The 20,340-nt window shown below is 39.6% G+C and overlaps 2 protein-coding genes across 2 annotated transcripts in view; one reads left to right on the top strand and one right to left on the bottom strand.

The window, feature by feature from the left end:
• Positions 1-561: 561 nt before the first annotated feature.
• On the bottom strand, positions 562-11,809 carry MTERF3 (mitochondrial transcription termination factor 3). The gene is made up of 8 exons (XM_063299522.1): positions 11,607-11,809; positions 9,603-9,930; positions 5,335-5,487; positions 4,303-4,492; positions 3,214-3,361; positions 2,237-2,308; positions 1,250-1,411; positions 562-803 (listed from the first exon to the last, which is right to left on the bottom strand). The coding sequence occupies exons 2-8, from the start codon at positions 9,913-9,915 to the stop codon at positions 609-611; spliced, it is 1,233 nt and encodes a 410-aa protein (XP_063155592.1). The 5' UTR covers positions 9,916-9,930; positions 11,607-11,809; the 3' UTR covers positions 562-608.
• A 122-nt stretch (positions 11,810-11,931) lies between these two features.
• The window catches only part of PTDSS1 (phosphatidylserine synthase 1), a 41,157-nt gene continuing 32,748 nt past the window's right edge, over positions 11,932-20,340 (top strand). The window contains exons 1-2 of the mRNA XM_063299521.1: positions 11,932-12,308; positions 15,355-15,446. Of these exons, the coding sequence (XP_063155591.1) occupies positions 12,130-12,308; positions 15,355-15,446 (271 nt within the window). The 5' untranslated portion in view covers positions 11,932-12,129. The remainder of the gene's footprint in view (positions 12,309-15,354; positions 15,447-20,340) is intronic.

Raw genomic sequence — 20,340 nt, forward strand, 5'->3', positions numbered from 1 at the left:
TTTTGGTGTGGTGTGATTTATAGTTGTTATGGTTACAAAATATATTTAATTTGATAGCTATTTTTAATTTGTCTCACATGTAACCTGCACCTGCATAACCACCCCTCCTTCTCCCACCTCTTCCCAGTTTAAATTTTGCATCAGTCTAGTAAGTCCACTGTATCTGATGAAGTGAGCTGTATCTCACAAAAATGTATGCCTTTAAATAAATTTATTAGTCCGAGCAGGTGCTACCAGCTTCCTCCTAACAAGACAGCACTAAAAAAAGGAGGTTTTGAAAGTAATAATATTGACTTGTTACCATCACTGTGGAATAAATCTAAATCCAGATACTCTTACACTTAGGTAAACATTACATCTAGGTCATAGGTGAGAAACACTGATGACCGCATCGTGACTGTAAATGTTCAACTATCCTTTTGTTTGGTTTACCTATCTTTTATCAGCACACTTGGATATGAGTTCTATCATCTTACTTCTAAATCAGTTTGTACCTTTAGATGTCATTTTACTTATTGACATAGTTTTGTTATTTTTACCGCAAAATTTACAGACAGAAAACACACTACCAGATGTATTTTATACCAAGTTTTTTTTTAAATTCTTCTTTACAGTGTTTTCAAAAATTTTTCAAAGTCCTTTACTTCTGTTTTAGCAACTTCAGCACAAAACACATCATCGGGCAAGGCTACCAATTTTTCCAAGGAGATGTAGCTTGGCTGCTCCGGATCATATTGGGCCCTTCCCAGGAACTTAAGAAACAGGTGCCTTTCTTTGATTCGTAAAAACTTTGCATTAAAAATCTAAAATGGAAAAAAATGAAATAGATACTTATTTGGGAGTAAGTCATACTGAAATCAATGGCATACAGTTCTGAGTAAATATGGCACTGAACAATATGGTGTTAAAGCTAGTGTCATCTGCAAGTAATTTTCATAAACATGGACAGTTTCACTTACATTTTAAAACACATTAATCTCCTTACATCATGAATGTATGGGTAAGCCCATTTCTTGGTCATGATTATGTTAACCGGGTGTTCTTGGCTGCTATGCTATGTTATTTCTGTTGTTTTTACTGTTTTTAACTGTTAGCTACCCAGAGTCATGCATATGAGATGGGCAGCCATATAAATCTATTAAATAAATACATCATGTCAGTCTATAGTCTGCATAATTTCCCCTTAAACTAGTTTTCACATTTTGTGCTCCAGTGACTGTGGTAATTAGATAAACTTCAAGATTCTCACCTGAGGAAAAAGTACCATAAGTTTGTGGGGAATGCCCATTACATTATGCACATAATCAAACATCTGTGTTAACTTTCTCTTGCTTGTACTTAAGTTCTTAGGGACCGTGTGTGCAATGTGACGGATTTCGTTCTTACTAAATCCAAGTTCAAGCTCATATACCTGAAAAGGAGAGTAATTACAATGAATCAATTTTGAAGTTTGAAAGAAGTCAGGGTGATACTGGGACAATATCTTCAGGTATGAAATATGAGGCATTCAATTTTTTTTTCCAGTTTGAATAAGTACTAAATCTTCAACACAGCTCTGTAGATTGCCCAAAATAAAACAAGTTACAGTATCTTTCCAAAATCCTTGTGTGATTTGTATTCTCAGGATCTTTAAAATACTAAAGCAGAAAATAAAGTTCCAGCTTCCAGCAGACTCACAATGTTAACTACTTTTTTTGAGCATTCAAAAAATCTTGTTTTCATGTATAGCAGAGAATTTTCTAATATTCATTGCTTGCACTTGTTTTCTTACAAAATACTGTATAAGGATTACACTGCTGGAGTTCACACATAATGGAACGCCATGATTTTTTTTAAACAGTAAAAAAAAATCAGTAGCCTAATTCGTATAAAGCTAACCACAGTGAGTGGGCTTACACACCATGTTGAAACATATAGCCCCCTTCATTTGTGGTTTGTGGACAACAACACTCAAGTTCTCAAACAAAGGACTATCTCATACTAGCTTTTCATAATACCTCTGTATTTATGAAGACTTCAAGAACCTTACTAGTTTCAAACTCCCAGGGCTCATGCAAAATACCTTACACGTACTAGGGTATTATTCATAAAGCTCTATGTTACATGATACGTGTTAAATAGAACTGGAACCCGTGCAAATTGGTCCAGGTTGCTATCCTGCACAACTCTTTATATTTAACAACTTTTCTGAGCTGAAATAATGATTTTATAATAATGCTAAAAGAAGGAGACTTACTATAAGGTTTTCTTTAATTGGTTCAAGTTTGCCAGTCAGCAACCTTGGAAGACGGATTATCAGATTTCTCGTCTGTATTTTTAAAACAAATAGATATGTATTAAATAATATATAGTTAAGTTAAAATAAACATTTGCATTTCTTCGGTAGGATATATTTATATATAGGCAACATGATTTTAGCTGAAAAAAATACGGTCTTTCATCATGTTGAGCAAGGATCATCCATATGTGACATTTTCCCGAGAGAGAGAGAGAGAATGGTGAAATCACATCTGAAGATACAACTTACTTCAATATAATGGCAATTTCCAAATATACATAATTGCAAAAGCAAGCAGTGATATATCTTCTATTTTTGTTTACACTTGTGTAAAGAGAAGCGATGTGTGGCAGCCAAATTTATGGGAAGTTGTTGTGCCTCAGCTATGCAATTATAGACACAGATTTTCTTATCTGGGTATCATGGTTGTGTAAGGAAAAAGCTGCCAGATACACAACACATGAAAAATATATGAATGTATTTTATAACATAGATAAAATCTCAACAGGATTTCAGTCTCAATAATTTATGCTGATATGTCCAGCTGAGCATCATGACTCAATTACTTCAACTTCCATGTCAATGGATTTCTTTGTTAACCTATGACAGTATTATACCATATATATTCTTTTCAGAAAACTGGGTATAATGCCTGCCATTCAGATAAACGTTGATCTAACTGGAGTTTTTAAACGCTTGTAATGCCAGAGATTCTTATTATGATATGTGCTGAATTGTTTCAACTATCTATATTTTTTATAATGTAGGCAAACATATAATCAAAACAGAAATTATCCATCCATCCATCCATCCATCCAGATGTTGCTGAATTCCCAGCAAGCTTGCCAGCATGGCAATATAGTTCACCAACATATGGAGTGCCACACAGTGCTCATTTCAATCTAAAGTACTCCTTAAAGGAAAGCAGAAGGTACCTTTCTTGGATTTAGTCCAATTTCATTTTGGAAGTAACCCAATCTATTATCCAGTCTTTCCACAGAAAATAGGAGTAAATATGGAGCCCTTAAGACCATTTGTGTAACTGCCTCTTTGGTAAAATTTTTTGATATTAGATAGTCGACCCTGGAAAAGAGGAAAATACATTCATTTATAATGAAAGAAATCAAAGTAGCTGCTTTTACTCAAATGACCAAGTCCTCAACATTATGTATCAAAATGACTGATGTTTCAATAATATTAACAAGCAAAACAGCCAAAATGAAGGCTAGAAAAGTCTGACTAAAGTAAAATACAAAAGTCTGACTGTAAGAAAATACTTCGATTCCCAATTAATGAGAAAAGAAATAAACACCATACAGTAAAAATGTTAATAGAGTTAGTTAACATGCCTTTTATTGGACTCTATTTGGGAAGTAATCGTGTGTTAACAATGAACAGAACTTGGAATTGTTTCTGAATAGCAGATGCTACACTTAAGCTGAACACTTAATATTACAGGTAGTCCTTATTTAGTGACCACAATTGGGACCAGAAACTTGATTGTTAAGCGATGCGGTCGCTAAGTGAAACCAAGACTGTGTTTATGATCTTACTTCAGCTTTCCTTTCCTTTACAGACTTCCAAAGGTCACAAATGCAAGGATTGGTTGCAATGTTATTTTTCATCACAGTCATAACTATGAACAGTTGCTAAATGAGGCAGTTGCTAAATGAGGCCTACCTGTATATTCAATCTGTGATTGGAAAAACTTTGGCCAGCTACACACTGGAAAACAATACACTTGGTAGCCCTCCCACCCAAAGACTGTACTCTTATATGAATAAACTCCTGTCCAATGTAGACTTAAGAATTCATGAACAGCTCCCTTTCTCTTCCTCTCAGCCTTCTTTCTTCATGCCAGCAGCCCTGCTTAGAATTTCTCAGTTCTTGCTACCATACAGAACTTAGCACTCTAAAGCCGTGTCACTGGAGAGAACAGGAAGCCCAACAGTTTCCAACCCAATGCAGCTTAAAATTGCTGATGTTTGGTGGATGACAGAGTTGGAATGTCCAGATGTGCTTACCTTGTTTTTAGATCTTCCACCTCTTCATTGAGAATATAAGGATTTTTAGTGAGAAATGACCCAAGCTGTGTATCTTCCAAACCAGTGTCCTTAAGGAATAGAAGGATTTTTTTAACATCGTTTTCAAAGTCTAGCTTTACAAGAAGCTGACCTGCATTTGGACGTTTTTCCACCCTGGACAAGTCGACTCCTGCAGGATATTCAAAGATAAATTAGATAGCTAACTATTCAGTGAAATAAATATTTATTTGTCTTGTAGCATACCCAATTTTATACACGCAAACACTAAAAGCTGTGTGTTCTACTTTGGATCCAAATATGATTATACTTAGAGCTGCCCCACTCAATCAGACTTCAGATAGACATTACCACCTTAAGTCACATTGATTTCAACAGGTTTATTCTAAGTCTGATCACGTCTGTATCCACCCCTGGAGATTAACAATTTTCTAAATTTCACTGCACACTCTTTCCTTTGTAGCCATTTTTTTGATGTGATTAATATGGAATAGCAACTCTAAATCATTAAAGATTGTGGTAGAAAGAGCTCAAGGCTCATTGATTCCTATCATTCTGGTAAACTCGACACATCAGCTCCATACTTTAGAAGTCTCAGAAGACTACTGGTTACTGGCATCAGATAGTTTAATATTAAACAGATATAGAAATTTTAACATGATACTGATTTGAAGATATAAGCCCTGAGGTACACATACAGCAGGTAAATAATAGTTCTAAGGAAGTTCTTTTCCAAATTCTTCATGAATTTCTTGCATTTAAGGAAATTTCTATCACAAAGAAATTGTGTAAAAAAAGTGGTTTCTGCCCACAAGAAATTATACTTCTGCAATAGTATTACACCCATCTCCCACCTTATGATAGAAGGCATGTTTAGCGCTGAACTTCCAATACATTCTGCAAACATGAATCTGCTGCATATACAAAATCATGATTGGTTATTGTATAGTAAAAAATGATTATTGCGGAGTTCCAACATATCACAAAGTGTCTAGCAAGTGGAGATACACTTACCTAGAAGCACCAACTGGCGCAATGTTTCCGAATGATCAATATAATCTTTAAGTGAGAAAGCTTCTAACGGAGGTGGTGGTGCAGCTTTGATTTGAAGAGCCTCATCTTCTGAAATTTCCTCCAAGGCAGATGAAGGCAACTCATCTTCCAAATCTTAAGTTCATTAAAGTGAAAAAAGAACTGAAGTGAAAGAAGTGATAGAATACTGAACACACCTATGGATTTTATATAGTGAACACCATTCCTCTGAGCTCTCTTAGCTGCTGATAAATAGCCCTATAAAATTAATTGCACAATAATTAAGACAATTCTTTTATTATTCTGAATTAAATTGATTATTTAATCCTTTAATTATTTATTCTCAAAATGTAGGGGAAGGGAGATCCTACCTTTTCAATAGACTATTGGAGACTATTATTTTTTTAAATGAGAGACCAAAAAAACAGTAATAGCATATGGAGTCTTTGGGGATGACTTGCATATCTTCAAGCCTTATACTGCAATATTTGCCCAACTGAACAGTATTACACATTATTTACTCTAGATAACAAAGACTGCAGTAGGTACAGTAACCTCCATTCATGCCCAACTTCTAGCAATACAGTAAATTGTGGTTTGATTGAGTCACCAGATTTTACTTCACTTCCAAAGCTGTCACTCTGAAGAAGAGACTTACAACTCAATCTTAAAAGCTATTGCACTAGAAAATATTAATACAATTTGCTGTTACAATCATGTAGTGACACAAGTTTCATGCTTGCATATTTGGTCCTCCCCCACACAAACACTTGTTTGATTCCTACATGTACTAAACTACAATTGTCTGGGCTTACATAGCACAGTAAGCCAAAACCAAACAAACTATATTATACCTTAGGGCAAAGAGTGAACCCAGTCACTGAGATTGGAAATTTATCACAGATTACATTAAAGCATTATTTGTAGTCCCACAAGCCGTATCAGCCTTTGCTAGTTTAGATAAAACAGTAAACTGTGGTTTGCTGCAGGCTGAGATCAGAAGTTTCCTATCACACTGCATAAGCTAAGGGGAAAAAAGCATTTTTGCAGTGAACCTGGATATCTGATGGTGCCTTAAATATAAAATAAGTATATTTTATTACTCTACAAACATACATTAGCCAGTCCACTCAGAAAAATTTGCTCTCCCATTACAGACTTACTATATTCCTAGTGTAAAGAACTGTAGAGTTGGATGGACCATTTAGGCTGTCAAGTCCAATCCTGCTCAGTTCAGAAATCCAAATTAAGTATCCATGAAAGGCGCTTACTGAAGCTCTTCTTGGATGGAGAGCCTACCACCTCCCTAGGTCAGAAATCTGCATTCCTGTAACTTAAATCCGTTATTTTATGTCTTGTACTCCGGAAAGGGAGAGGAGGTTATGACTTCTGGGTGGCATCCTTTCAGGGATTTTTGGATAGTATTATCACATCTCATGAGTCATCTTTGCTCAAGGCTACACACACCCAGCTCCTTTACACACAATTTAGTTTCTAGCTCCTGATCTTCTTCATTGCCCTTCTCTGAACCTGTTCCAATTTCTTTGAATCTGTCATGAGTACTGATGGTGAGCAGGAGGGGGCCCCTATCCAGGGGGGAAAATGCATGCGCAGTATTGAGGAGTTAAGCAGCCATTCAAAGAGACACAGATCAGACCCGTCTTGACTTTGGGGTTTATCTGTCTGGGTTTTTCCCACACTTCTTCAGTTTGTTAGGATTTTCTGTCTAATGTAGCAGTAATAAAACACTAGAGACCTATTCCTTGTCTCAGCGTGGTTCCTGACTGTTAGGACAGAATCCTTCTGAAACTCTAGCGCCCAGAATTAGATTCAGTGCTTGAAGAAAGCAGAATACAATAGAACAATCACTATAACCATGATTTATTACTTATCATTGTTTGTGAACCAGCCAACTGTGGTTTAACCATGGCATATATAATTTGGAACCCATTTGGTGAGTTTTGCAATTTTGGAAGAGCTCTCGAGAACACCTGATGTTCTGATGTAGGCTTTCAAGGCAGATGTCAAGCAATGATGAGCTTTTGGGATGAATGGCCATGGTTTAGTTCTCTGGTGTCCTGACATTCTGCTGGCAGTTTTGGCTGGCATTTTCAGAGGCAAAGTGAGCTGCTTTGTAGTGTACTTCTCAGCCGCTCATAGATAACTATATAAGTTATGGCCATATAAATTTACAAAACAAACAAACAAAACAGGGACTGACTAGGCTCTCGTATTTTAACCTGGCAAGCTGATCTCTGATTGGTCCATGACACAGACGACCAGAAAAAGCTGGTTCCTGATTGGTTCCTCATCTAAGTAGACTTCTCACTGGTCTATTCTGAAGACATTCCAAGAGCACTGGCTCCTGATTGGCCTGTCCTTGGGCAAGGCTGCTGATTGGCTCTTTGTGTAGATAGATCTCTGATTGTTTTATTTTGAAGAATTCCAAAAGAGCTGGTTCCTGATTGGTCTGTCTTTGAGCTAGGATACTGCTAGGTGTTGTTTCTGGTGAGGCTGCTGCAGATTCTTGATTTGTTAAGATCTGTTTAGTCTTGGTGTGGGGTAAAACTAGGTTCCATGTATGATTTTCAAACTCTCCTCCTTCCTGTTAATTTGTTGGAAAGTTTATGGATCTCAATGGCCTATCAAGTTGGACATGGTTGTTGACATGGTTGCTGGTACTTGTCTGTCTTTGAATTGGACCTGGTCTTAGATGGGTGGCTATATAAATTAAATAAATAAATAAAGCAGTGCATGTCCCGCTACCGCTGGTTTTTCAGGTTGTCCTAGATGGCAATGCCTTTCATGTTCTTTTAACTAAGTATTAATACTGTGTTTTGTGATCCCTGTATGCATCTATCTACACCTGTAGGGAATGCAGGAGATCAAATGTCTTGAATTTCCCTTGTTGGCTTGTAAACTGTTTTGGCAATCATACCACTGACATTGGTGGTCCAGTCAAAGTGTGCATCAGAGGCTATCTATCTGCTCCCACAGCTGACATAAACTTGAATTTTCCCAGTCTAAGTGCAATACTGTAATCATTACCTTATTCTAGCTCTCATTACTACTGCAATCAGTCTTACATGAAAGTATACACATATATTTTTATAAATGCACTTATACAGGTAGTCCTCGCTTAACAACCATTCGTTCAGCAACCGTTCAAAGTTATGGCGGCACTGAACAAATGGTTGTTATGCCCAGTCCTCGAAGTTACGGCTGTTGCAGCACCCCCCGAGTCATGTGATCAAAATTTGGATGCCTGGCAACCCGCCTGCACTTACGACCACAGGGACGCTTCAACTCATCCCACCCACCTATCTCTCCCCATCTCTGCCCTTTCAGGCACCCTGCACTCCACCTCTGCCAGTCCTGGGCTCCGCTGGCCCTGCCGCCCCCAGCTGACTTCCGCCGTCTTCTTCCTCCCATTGCTGATGAGGCATGCCTGACCTGGCCCTTTGTGAGGCAGCCGCTGGCTGCACCAGGCCTTCTTCCTGAGGCCACATGCGGCCTTGTCCAAATCGCATGAGGCCTTCTCATGAGGTTTTGAAGCCTTCTAAAGCCTCATGAGAAGGCCGCACGCAATTTGGACAAGACTGTGTGCAATTTACTGAGTCATTCTTTGAGTGAGGTGGGCAGTGACTAAATTTGAAATATAAATGAATACATTTGGACAAGGGTAGCAGGGCCAGGCCAGGCACACCTTGTCAGCAGCAGAAGGAAGAAAATGGCAAAGGTCAGCTGGGGGCAGCAGGGGCGGAAGGGCCAGCAGAGGCGGTGGAGTGTAGGGTGGACAAAAGGGCAGAGATGGGGGGGAAAGGCATGTGGGGGAGTTGAAGAGGAGGCAGTCCCGTACCTTACCGAGGCTCAGGGCTGAGGCGGACCAAGCTGGTAGTGGCTTGGATCAGGGTGGGTCCTCGGCAAACGACCGGTGGGATTCAGTTAACAACAGCAACTGGGAGTGCCAGGATTGTCGATGTTAAGCGATGTCATCACGTGATGTCACGCTTTTCTGGTCCCAATTACCATCATTAACCGAGGACTACCTGTATAAGAATCACCCTCAGCTCTACTGAATAATTTTCTCAGGCTCAGTTAAAAAGTGTGATTTAATCACCATGACAAACAATAAATTCCAAGCAATTTTTGAGCAGAGAAGGCAGAGAATACAAAATTTAAAGGTTAATTTTAGACATGGTATGCAATATGTCAAGTTCAACATCATATACATGTAATTTGTTACTTACCTTGAAGCAATACATCAGTATCTAAACTAGATACTATCTCAGTTTTTGACTTGTCAGTAAAAGAAAGTGAAGTCTGACTGGGTTCAGCACTCGAACTGCAGAGCTGCACGTGATTATCCAAATGCAAAGTTCTAACGTTCTTTAACAGCATTTGGCAAAAATATCTGTAAGGACAAAGCCACTGCAAATCTGGTTGTTCAAGAAAATGTGTCCACGTTTTTATTGATTGTTTTCTCAGTTCTGTACTCTTCATAATATTGTATGCATTTAACAAAGGGCAGCATCTGGATAATTGTCGAGTCCACAAAGCCATCTTACTGATTAAGTTCTGTAACAAAAAACCAAAGGATCATTTAAACTGATATTCATTAGACAGAATAAGGGTTTGCAATGTTAGTTTGCAATGGCAAAGTGTTACAATGGTAGGGATAGGAAACCTTGAAAGTCCTCAAAACTTGGTTTTGCCATTTGGCATGGAGATCCCATGGAAGTGTAGAGCCTGTTAAATGGCTGGTGTAAGTTTAGACTGCACTCTTCCCTGTCTTTTTTGTTATTATAGTTTTTAAACGGTTTTTAATTGGTTTTCATGGTTGAATTATGTTGATCGTTTAGTTTCTGTTTTAATTGTGTATGCTGCCCAGAGTCACATGTAAGTGAGATGGACGGCTATATAAGTTCAGTCAATCAATCAATCAGTCAATCAATCAATCAATCGATAGGTGGCTCTACACAGACTGTTTTGCTGGAGGTGAAGGAGCAGCAGATGGGGCAGTGAAGGAAAGTGCATGAGCCTGCAATTATTTTTTCAACCTTGTCCAGTCAAAGAGTTAATTTGGAGTTGGGCAGTGCCTAAATAGAATTAATGAATTAATAAATAAAACAGTTGGTAACCATGCTGCCAATATCACTAGAATTCAGTGACATGGTCAAAGGACACTGTGACTGCAAAAAAAAAAAAAAAAAAAGAGGGTTTTGAGGGGGAACAGTTGTCTGCTCTTATGTTAGAGACATACTACCTGCCCTGGTGTTATCAGTTACAGTAGTGGATGCTATTCTACCATCAATATCAAAATAAGAACCAGTCTGCTTTTGCACACAGTTTGGGGATGATCAAGTCTTTTGCTTTAGCCTACCTCTGGGGACTCCTGATTATTTACAAGGACTAAAATTAATGAGCTAGTTTTCAGATTGAATGAGAACTAAAATGCATCCAACATTGTTTTTCAATACTTCAATTCTTCATCCTGCTGTCTTTGTAAGAAGAATGGCAACAAGGACCTTTCTTCAAAAACTGTCAGTGGGACTCAACAAAGTTGCCCATCAGGACTGTTATGATTAACAACCCCAGTAATACATCCCTACAGTGGTTTTTTTCCAAGAAAACATTGATACATCCTCAGGCAACATGACCAGAATAGTGTTATACATCAGGGATGAGATCCCTGTAACTCTCCAGGTACCGTTTTGAGAATAATTCCCCCTCACAGTTAATCTACCAGCAGAACCAAAACTAGGTAAAATATACAACGTTGCAGTTACACAGCACACCCTCTTCTCTGTTGTCTTATTTTTATCGGGAACATGAAGTAAGCGGAGGGCATGGAGGGTACACAATCGGTGGCCCTCCAGAATTCCTGGACTAAATCTCCCACCATCCGTCACAAGAACGCAGGATCTCAAATTAGGGAAGATGCAGTGGGTCTCCAAAGAGAATGCGTGTCTCCTGATCTTTACAATATTTACTCCAGCATCGGTCTAGTCTACCTTTACGCTGATTCTCACATTAGCGTGCGTTCGTATTCTAGATTTCCTCCGAGTAAGCATTCGCGGGCTCGCGCCGCTTACCCCAGGAACTCGACGGGAGACTCCCAGGAACGGCGAGGGATTCCCCCCTTCGATCTCCCCTTACAAGCCTCCCCAAGAAGACTTGCAGGAAACCCCACCGAGCACAGAAACTCGGGCCGCTTGCTTCCGAGGAAGGACGCGCCAGAATGACCAACTCACCCGGCTGCACGCCCGGGCAAGGGAAAGCTGCAGCTCTTGCGCGGGGGAGAGGATCCTTGGAGGCCTTTTCTTCCCCGCGGCTCCGCGCTCCTTCGGGGAGGCTCCGTCGGCCCCGCAGCTTGCAGCGCCTAGGGAGGGAGGGAGGGAGGGGGGGGCAATGCCTGCCCGGCCGCAGCGACGAGCTCCTCGCCTCCACGCGGGCCGCCTCCCCCAGCGCGCAGGGCGCTTCCTCCTGACGCAGTAGTGGGAGGCGAGGCTCCGCGGGGCCCTTCCTCGCGGCGGCGACGTCCAAAGCGACGCCCTGCCCGCCTCCCGCCCGCCGTTGCGCCGCCCCTTCTTTCATCCCGCTCCCGTCTCCTCGCTGCCCGCCTGGCGCGTCCCTCTGCTGTCCTTTCCCTCTCGCTGAACCGCAAGGGGTGGAAGCGGCGGGAGTGGGCCGCTACCGCCGCCGCCGCCGCCGCTGCGTGGGAAGGAGGAGGCGAGGAGGAGGAGGAAGAGGCGGCGGAGGGAAGGCGCTGCAACCATGGCGTCGTATGTGGGGAGTCGGACTTTGAGCAAGGACGATGTGAACTATCGGCTGCACTTCCGCATGATCAACGAGCAGCAAGTGGAGGACATCACTCTGGAATTCTTCTACCGCCCCCACACCATCACCCTGCTCAGCTTCACCATCCTCAGCCTCATGGCCTTCGCCTTCACCAGGTATCCGCGGGGCGGGGGCGACCCGTTCAGGGGCAGGGTGCGGTGGGAGCCCGGCTGTCTTGGGAGGAAGAGCCGTAGAGACCCTCCGCTGGTCTTTTCGGCTCAGAACGGGCAACCCTGAGGGGCAGCGGCTCTGGGGCAGGGTTTTTCCAGCCCTGCTTGGATGCTGGAGAGGGAGAGCCTGCATGCTGAGCAGGTGCTCTGTACGGGTCCGCTGCAGTGGGGAGCATCATCCTGGCAACATCTGGGGTTTACAGCTGTCCGAGTGTATGCTTTAAAGCAGGGTTTCTTAAAGTGTAGTCCCAGGACCCCTGGGGGTCCCCGAAGACCCTGTCAGGGGTCTGCACAGTCAAATTATTTGCCAGGTATTGAAGGTAATTTGCAGAAATTTAAAGCAATGTCTCTCTTCTCATTTTTTAAATTCAAAAATACAAGGTTTTTTTCATGAAAAATAATTTATTTGTTCATATCTAATGGGTTTAATGTTGTTTTTACATGTTTCAATAAATAAATATTCTACAAATGTGCCAATTTTAATTTTTAATATGGTAAATATTGATAAAGATAACTCATACAAACAAAAGCTCTTTGACAATCCTCCATAATTTTTAAAAGTGGGAAGGGATCCTGAGAGCAAAAAGTTTAAGAAACACTGCTTTAAAGGAACGTGGTGTTGCCAGATTAGGAGATTGGCCACCCTGTGTTAGTCGCCTTGAGTTTCATTAGAGAAGAAGGATGGAACAGTAATAAAAAATGAAGTGCTTTCCCTAAAAACACCCTCCTGGGTAGTAGCATCTATGTGAATGTTTGTAGGCCTTAAATTCCTTAGGTGCAAGAAGACTGCTTCAAGCAATGCTTATGTGCCCGTCTACCAGGGTTATCTGCAAGAAATTTATTTACTTCTGAGTAGACAGACATAGGCTTATGCTTTAACTTTTTTTTAAGTGGGAACTGTCAAGATGTGTATGCTTAATTCTTGTCACTCGTTCCATGGTCAAACAAAAAGAATGTGAACTTCTGTACTCTCTAGTGGACTAGATAGGGTAGTTCTGGAAGAGGTAAGTGCTGAAATCAGTGGGGAGAGATAAGGAAGTTTGGGAGAGAGAAATGCAAAGGAGAATGGGCGGATGCCATCTTAAATATAGACTTCGAGGCCTGGGATGGGTTTGTTTGTTTAATGTATGTCACTCAGATATTGTAAGGTAGAAAATTTAGTGGAGGACATCCCACTCTTTTCTTGTCAACAGTTGCCTGTTAACAATTACCTCTCTCCTGGATCAATAAAGTTCTGGTCATTCTTTCATTCTGTTTTAAAAGTCTCGACAACAACAGCAGCCAGATGTTCTGGAAAGTTCTTCTGGGCAAGTGTATCTGATAGCAACTCTTGTTCCTGTTTTGGTTGACACTTGTGTTAAAATCTCATGTCCCAAAAGTTTTTGCCTGCTGCAAATGTAATTGATTGCTGCAATGTCCTTGTTGTGCTGACATAAATTTGTAGAGGTAACTGTCAACCATTGATCAATAACCCTAATCCATTTGGAGGGAAAAAACACAAAATAGCTGAAATAAGCAGACATAAACTCACTGATGGACAAAAAAGGAACAAGATCCCTGGTAGCATCCAGCAAACATATTTGTCATTTTTCCTATGGTTAAGCAGACTTAGAGATCTCCTGTAATTCAATGCACTTCCTGGATTAACTCTTACTTCTTATTATTTAAATTTAGGATGATTTTTGTGGCTCTTGTAACTTTACAAATTCTTATGTAGAAATGCCTTCCATACTAGTGTAAATTGTGTTTTGTTGATCATTTACACAACTATGCATGTGTGTTTCCTCTGCATATGTGCATGTTCCGTAGGTTGCTACAATCTTTTACAAGTTTTCACTTATAATTATGAAGTGCAGATCCATAAATGCACGTCATCTATACATGCCTTTTATGCTAATCCCTTTGGTTTATCATTGTTCGAATGAAGTGACTGCAAGTGGTAAATATTTACAGGAGAATTAGAAGAAACTAAATCACAGCAGTCCATTCAATTTCTAGTAGAAAATAGAAATACTAAGTATACTAAATAGAATAGTTAAATAATAAAAATTAATACAAACTAATATCCAAAAATAATTAGCAGAAGATGCAGAGTCAAATTCCATGTGCTGAAGTGCTGATACAACAGTGTGGTCTTTTGGGTAAGTAAGTACATATCATCCAGTATGTTGGAAAGGGTTACTTTTCAGTGTGCAGAATTGTACATATGCAGGCTCTCATGTCTAGAGAAAGATTTGTCCAGTGCACCAGAGCTGGACTTTTGGATTTTACTGCCACTGGTCTTAAGAGGTATAAGTTCCATTTACCTCAACCATTATGGCACCAACCTGAAGACAGTCTGCTCCTGATTCTAGCTTGTATGTTACAATTATCTCATTGAATTTTCCTTGCTTGAATATTGTTGCTTGTTCTTGTGCATACTCTGGGATATAATTACTTAAATGAATTAGCTTTCACTCATGTCTACTAGCACCATGATTCAAGTTACCAGAATGTGGTCATTGCCTCTCTGATAATTATCCAGTACAAATCTTCCATACCTTTAAACTGAGGCAGGGAGAAAGAGCATCCTCTTTCTACAATAAAGCCATTAAAAAAGCTAATCCATCCTTTGTCACAGTTACCTGTATTAAATCTAGCTTTCTACTCAGTACACACATAGCCTCAGTTTCCTTTGTCTAAAATAGGAAGAGGGTCATAAAAAGGATTTTTTTTTACAAGGTATGATTAGCCGTTAGCTGATCATGGCATTGGTAAGTTGGTTCTCTGTATTCCAGACTGGATAGCTGATTCTTTATTTTGGCCAGCAATACTTTACTTCTTTTCATATTAATTAAGTAGCAAGTATGGTAAATTTTGAAGAACTAAAAAAATATGAATGTATTGATTACATGATTGGCTTTGGTTCATCCCAAATTACTGGGATGAACAAAAGTATTTTAATCTTGTGTTTTGCTTTTAAGCACCATTTTTATCTTGTTTTTTTTTAAAGAGATGATTCAACCCCCGAAGATAATATTTGGAAAGGCATCCTCTCTGTGATATTTTTCTTTCTAATCATCAGTGTTCTAGCTTTTCCTAATGGTAAGTAACATCATTATAGCTGGCTTTCATCAGTATTAATTTACTGTATTTTCTATAAATATTTTTTGTGGACTGCGTTCACATTATTTTTTTAAGAATTACTCTGGGACTTGGGAAATACTTACATTAAGCTTGGAGAATAGTTTGATAGAGGTATAGTTCCCAGTCTTGTTTCTTTAAAAGTCCTGTTCAGGCTCTGTCATTCCAGGTAAATCTTTTTTGTTTTTCCTGCAGATGTTCAAGTGGAGCAGACACACCTTAGTGGGTATAACAGTATCTGTGTTGGCTTCTACATGGTCCAGGGGACTTGAGGATCCAGGCTCAGATGGTAGACAACACAGTGCAGTTGTACCCACAAATACTGTAGATACATGCCCCTGATGAAAGAAAAAAAAAAAACACAGATTACTGGAGTTACATTTGCAGCTGAGAGTAGTAACACATGAACAGGGCTCAATTCACTTAGAAAAAGGTTTCTGTAAAGGTATTTGGTGTAAGACCAAGTTTCAAAACAAGACAGCAATGTAAACTCAAGGGTCGCAAGTCATGTTTTTCTTGCCCACTATAATCCTGTTTGATTTTGAAATAATATTTTTGGAGACGAACAAGGTCATTTCCTATCTCTTGACAGTGAAAATAGAACTTCCCTGTTGTCATTGGTTAATACATCTCAGTGATAATTATATAATTAATTACCTGCTGCCAGAGATGGGTCAATAAATAGAAAGTCTCCATTAATATAGCTGCTCTTTATGGTCTAGAGGCAAGTTGTCACACAAAGTGTGTTTCCTGGCTAAGAAGGTATTTGGCATTTTGTCTTGCACTCCATCCCACCAGAAACCCATTTGAAATATCGTTAAACAAAAACAGCAGTGAAGTGGAGCTTTATATAAGATTTTCATTTCCAGTCTCCCTCCCCAGCCCGGAAATAGAAAATACACAGACACAGACATGCACACACATAAACACCGTTTGAAAAAAGAGTGGAGGCATTTAATCAAAGGAAGTTAAACATTGAGTTCAGCATGCATAATTAAAGGAAATCTTGTTGAAATCTGTGGCACCTCCTCCAAGAAAAGATGTTTAGGATTCCAGTTGGGGCAATTTTTTTCTTCAGTGTTTGTATATAACAAAAAACACTCTCTACGCTAAATTATTAAAAGATGGGGCAAAGTTCTTGCCTATATTAGAAATTCTAAGGATTAAGCAATTGCCATCTTACATACAAAGTTTATGTAGTACTGTTGAACTATAGCAGTTACTTGGTTATAATTGAGAGTTGGGCCAAGTTCCTATTAATCTTGGAAAGACTGATTAATTTTACACATACTTAGGAATGAATCTTACTGTTTCACAGGAATTAAACTTGAAACGTTTTCAATATTTTATTTTATTTTATTTTACCTTATTTTTTATTAGACAGTGATTAACTAGATCAATTTGCAATTCTGTTTATCCCCCAAAGATAATGCTTTTGTTTTAGACCTGCATTCTTGGAAGGTTAATATTTTTTGGCTGTTACGTATTATTGAAAGGTGAAAGGTCCCCTGTGCAAGCACCGGGTCATGTCTGACCCTTTGGGGAGATGCCCCTTTCGCAACGTTTTCTTGGCAGACTTTAGCGGGGTGGTTTGCCATTGCCTTCCCCAGTCGTCACCTTCCCCAGCAAGCTGGGTACTCATTTTACCAACCTCGGAAGGATGGAAGGCTGAGTCAACCTGAGCCAGCTACCCTAGAATCCAGCTTCCGCTGGAATTGAACTTGGATTGTGGGGAGAGTTTTTGGTTGCAATACTGCCACCTACCGCTCTGCGCCACACAAGGCTATTACTAAATAAAAATCCTGTTCATGCGTTCTCCTGAATGAATGGTGCTAAAACAGAGGATGCGGCCATGCATACCAATCTCTTCCAGCCTGTGTGCATTTGACCTGCTCCTTCAGATCCCCAACCTGAATGTGTTAAATGAGAGGATCTGCTGGAGAGCTCTGTCCACATTTGCTTGAATGCACATAAGACTTTTCATGTGGTTGGAGACTTGACCCTAATTTTAGCCCTTATATGTTTGGGACAGTGCCTGAAAAAGGCTTTTGAGCTCAGATTTGGAAGGGACGTGCAATCAGTAAATCTTGCTTAAGTGAACCTGCTGTTCAGTATTTTAAAATTCCTGCCCTTCTTTGACTCATAGGTATGTTCTCACTGTGTTTAGTATGACAATGGGTAGCAGTACAGCCATTATTATAGCAGATGGTTACTGCTGTTTTCCAAAAAAGCAGTTGAAGGTAGAAACACATGGTGCCAGCACAGTATATTACTTTCTCTGACCAAAAGCTATAGCTGGTCATTCTTGGGAAGGGGCTGAATTCCAGATGATGCTTCACCAGGAAGATGTGGCTGCTCTTAAGTGCTCTTGTTCCAATTCCTCTGAAATTGGTTGGGTTCCCTTGTTATGATAGTTGATAGTTTACTGATTCTTGGCCTTGGTAATTAAATTGCAGCATCAGCACTTTGCAATACTTCCTCAGGATAGAGCTGTGGCTGGGGGTTTATTGAAGCATTAACTATTGTTCAAATTGTTGGTTATTAAATCATGTCTGGTTGGAATTGTACAACATTATCTCTTTTTACAGGGGGAGCTCTGTAATATATATTACAAAGCCAGATACCTGATTATGGCAGATATAAATAAATCTAAAGGAAAGACTATAAAGCTAAGTACATGTGTTCCTTCAGTGGTTCAGGATATTTGTAGGTCAGGAACTCCTCCAAAATTTAAATTAATCTACTTTAAGGCATATAATCTGGATTTATATTTGGTCTTGGTGGTATCTCTAAAAGGTATTGATTTCAGTTCTACAGCCAAGAGGAACTATTTTCCATATAAATTCAGCCTATGTGCATGGTATTTAATATCCTGTTGGATATCAAATGTCCAGTTTAGTGGGAGTTTACCTGGCCCATCTGATTCCCTTGCCCTTCAGTCAATAGCACCAATCTCTTGATTCTTTTCCTATCTATTTGGCATATCTGGAACAAAGTAAATAAAAGAGAAATAAACCTCTAAAATGACTTGAAAATGGATATCTAAATCCAAGGGAACAAACAATAATAGCTTGGCGTGAAAGTGTTGCTTCCTTTACTGCATAATCCTGTTTTCTCACAGTATAGTTCTAATGTGTCTAAGGGGTTTGTCCATTTATTAAGTAATGAGTTAATTCAGCTAGTATATGCTATGAACACATCAAAAGGCCCTTGCCTCTGGGTCCTGCTGAGAGTCATAGCTGAGTACTTCGCAAAGAACTGCCCTTGTTGTTTTTGCTTTGTAGTGGCTTGTTCCTTCTCCCTAGTTGTTAGCAGGTTCTAATCTGCTCAGAAAGTGCAGTTGTAGAGCCAGTGTAATGCTCTAAGTGTTAAGGCTTCGGACACCAGAGTGACTCAGGTTCACCCTCAGTTATAGAAGCTCACTGGGTGACTTTGGGTCAATTTCTTCCAGCCCAACCTACCTCCATATGTTCGCTGTGGGGGAAAATGGGAGGGATTGCTATGTATGCTGTCTTGTATTCTTGAAGGTATAGCAAGATATAAATCATATTTATGCAGAAATATTGAAAATTAAAGGATTCACAGACTTTTTAAGAACCATTGTAGTATATAAGTAGCCTCTCTTCATAGAAAGAAATGGAATGTTTGGAGTAGAAGTAGAGAATCTGTGTCCTGCAGATGTCGCAGAAGTTTTACTTCCAACATTCCTTAGCTTTGATGATGCTGACCAAGTGTACAGGGGATAGCTGAGTTTTAATGGAGCTTCATAGGACAATATTAGAGGGCTTTAGTCAAGCTTATAGCCGAGATACAGCAATGTCAAAATCTGACCACTTTATCAAAGACGTAGCATTACAACAAGCATGTGAGCAAATGACTTTGGCAAAAGTAAAATATGGCACAATCTTTCCCAGCCTAGCATTTTCCAGATGAATTGGGATTGCATTTCCCAAAAGTTTAACCAGCAGAATTCCAAACATATATGGAAGCTACCAGGTTGCAGAAGGCTAATGTGCCATTCATAGAAACAGGTATAAGACTGGTTAACTTGACCATATCTCTTAACACTGGAAATCTTGGCTAGGGAAAGTATACAGATTTGTACAAAGTATCTTTTTGTATGAAGCATACAGAGATGTATTGTGGATATATACCTAGGTGCTCGCACATATATATGCAGGATCCTTTTAGTGTATGTCTTACCTCAGCCTATGCATATGGACCCTGGTATAGTTATGGATGCTTCATTACTAAGTTTCTTTGATGGTATTTATTTATTTATCAAATTTGTCACTGCCCATCTCCTCCCACTGGAGGGACTCTGGGCCATTTACAACAAAATACTCAGTAAAACAATAAATATATAAAATACATTATAAAATTTCATATATATATCAGGTATACCCTGATCAGCAACTAAATGCGTTACTATACAGTAGTTATCTCCTCTATATTGCAATCTTCTCCGATGAACATTCACCTCCTTGCAGATTCTTGCCTCCTTTGTGGAAGAGACTGAGATCCTAAGTTGTTAATTATTATTCTCAAGACCCAAAAGGCTTGGATTTTAGTCAATAATTCTTAGAGGTCTCTGACAAATTCTAAGGATATGCTACTACCCACAGTATTTTTTAATGGCTTCAGTAAAAATCTTAATTTGTTGTTAAGTTTTGCCATCGTTTCAGACTAAGAGCTTGTCCAGGCAGCTACTTTAATACGCTTTCCTCCTATCCTTGAGTCATGAGTATGTCAGCATAAAGTGTGTCGCTGCCACAGTCTTCCTTAACTATATCTCAGGAATGGGCTGGACACTGTTACTGTCCATACAGCTTTAGTGCATGAGACTGAAAGTGTC

This window comes from Candoia aspera, chromosome 3 (genome assembly GCF_035149785.1).
Source record: "Candoia aspera isolate rCanAsp1 chromosome 3, rCanAsp1.hap2, whole genome shotgun sequence".
Taxonomy (NCBI): domain Eukaryota; kingdom Metazoa; phylum Chordata; class Lepidosauria; order Squamata; family Boidae; genus Candoia; species Candoia aspera.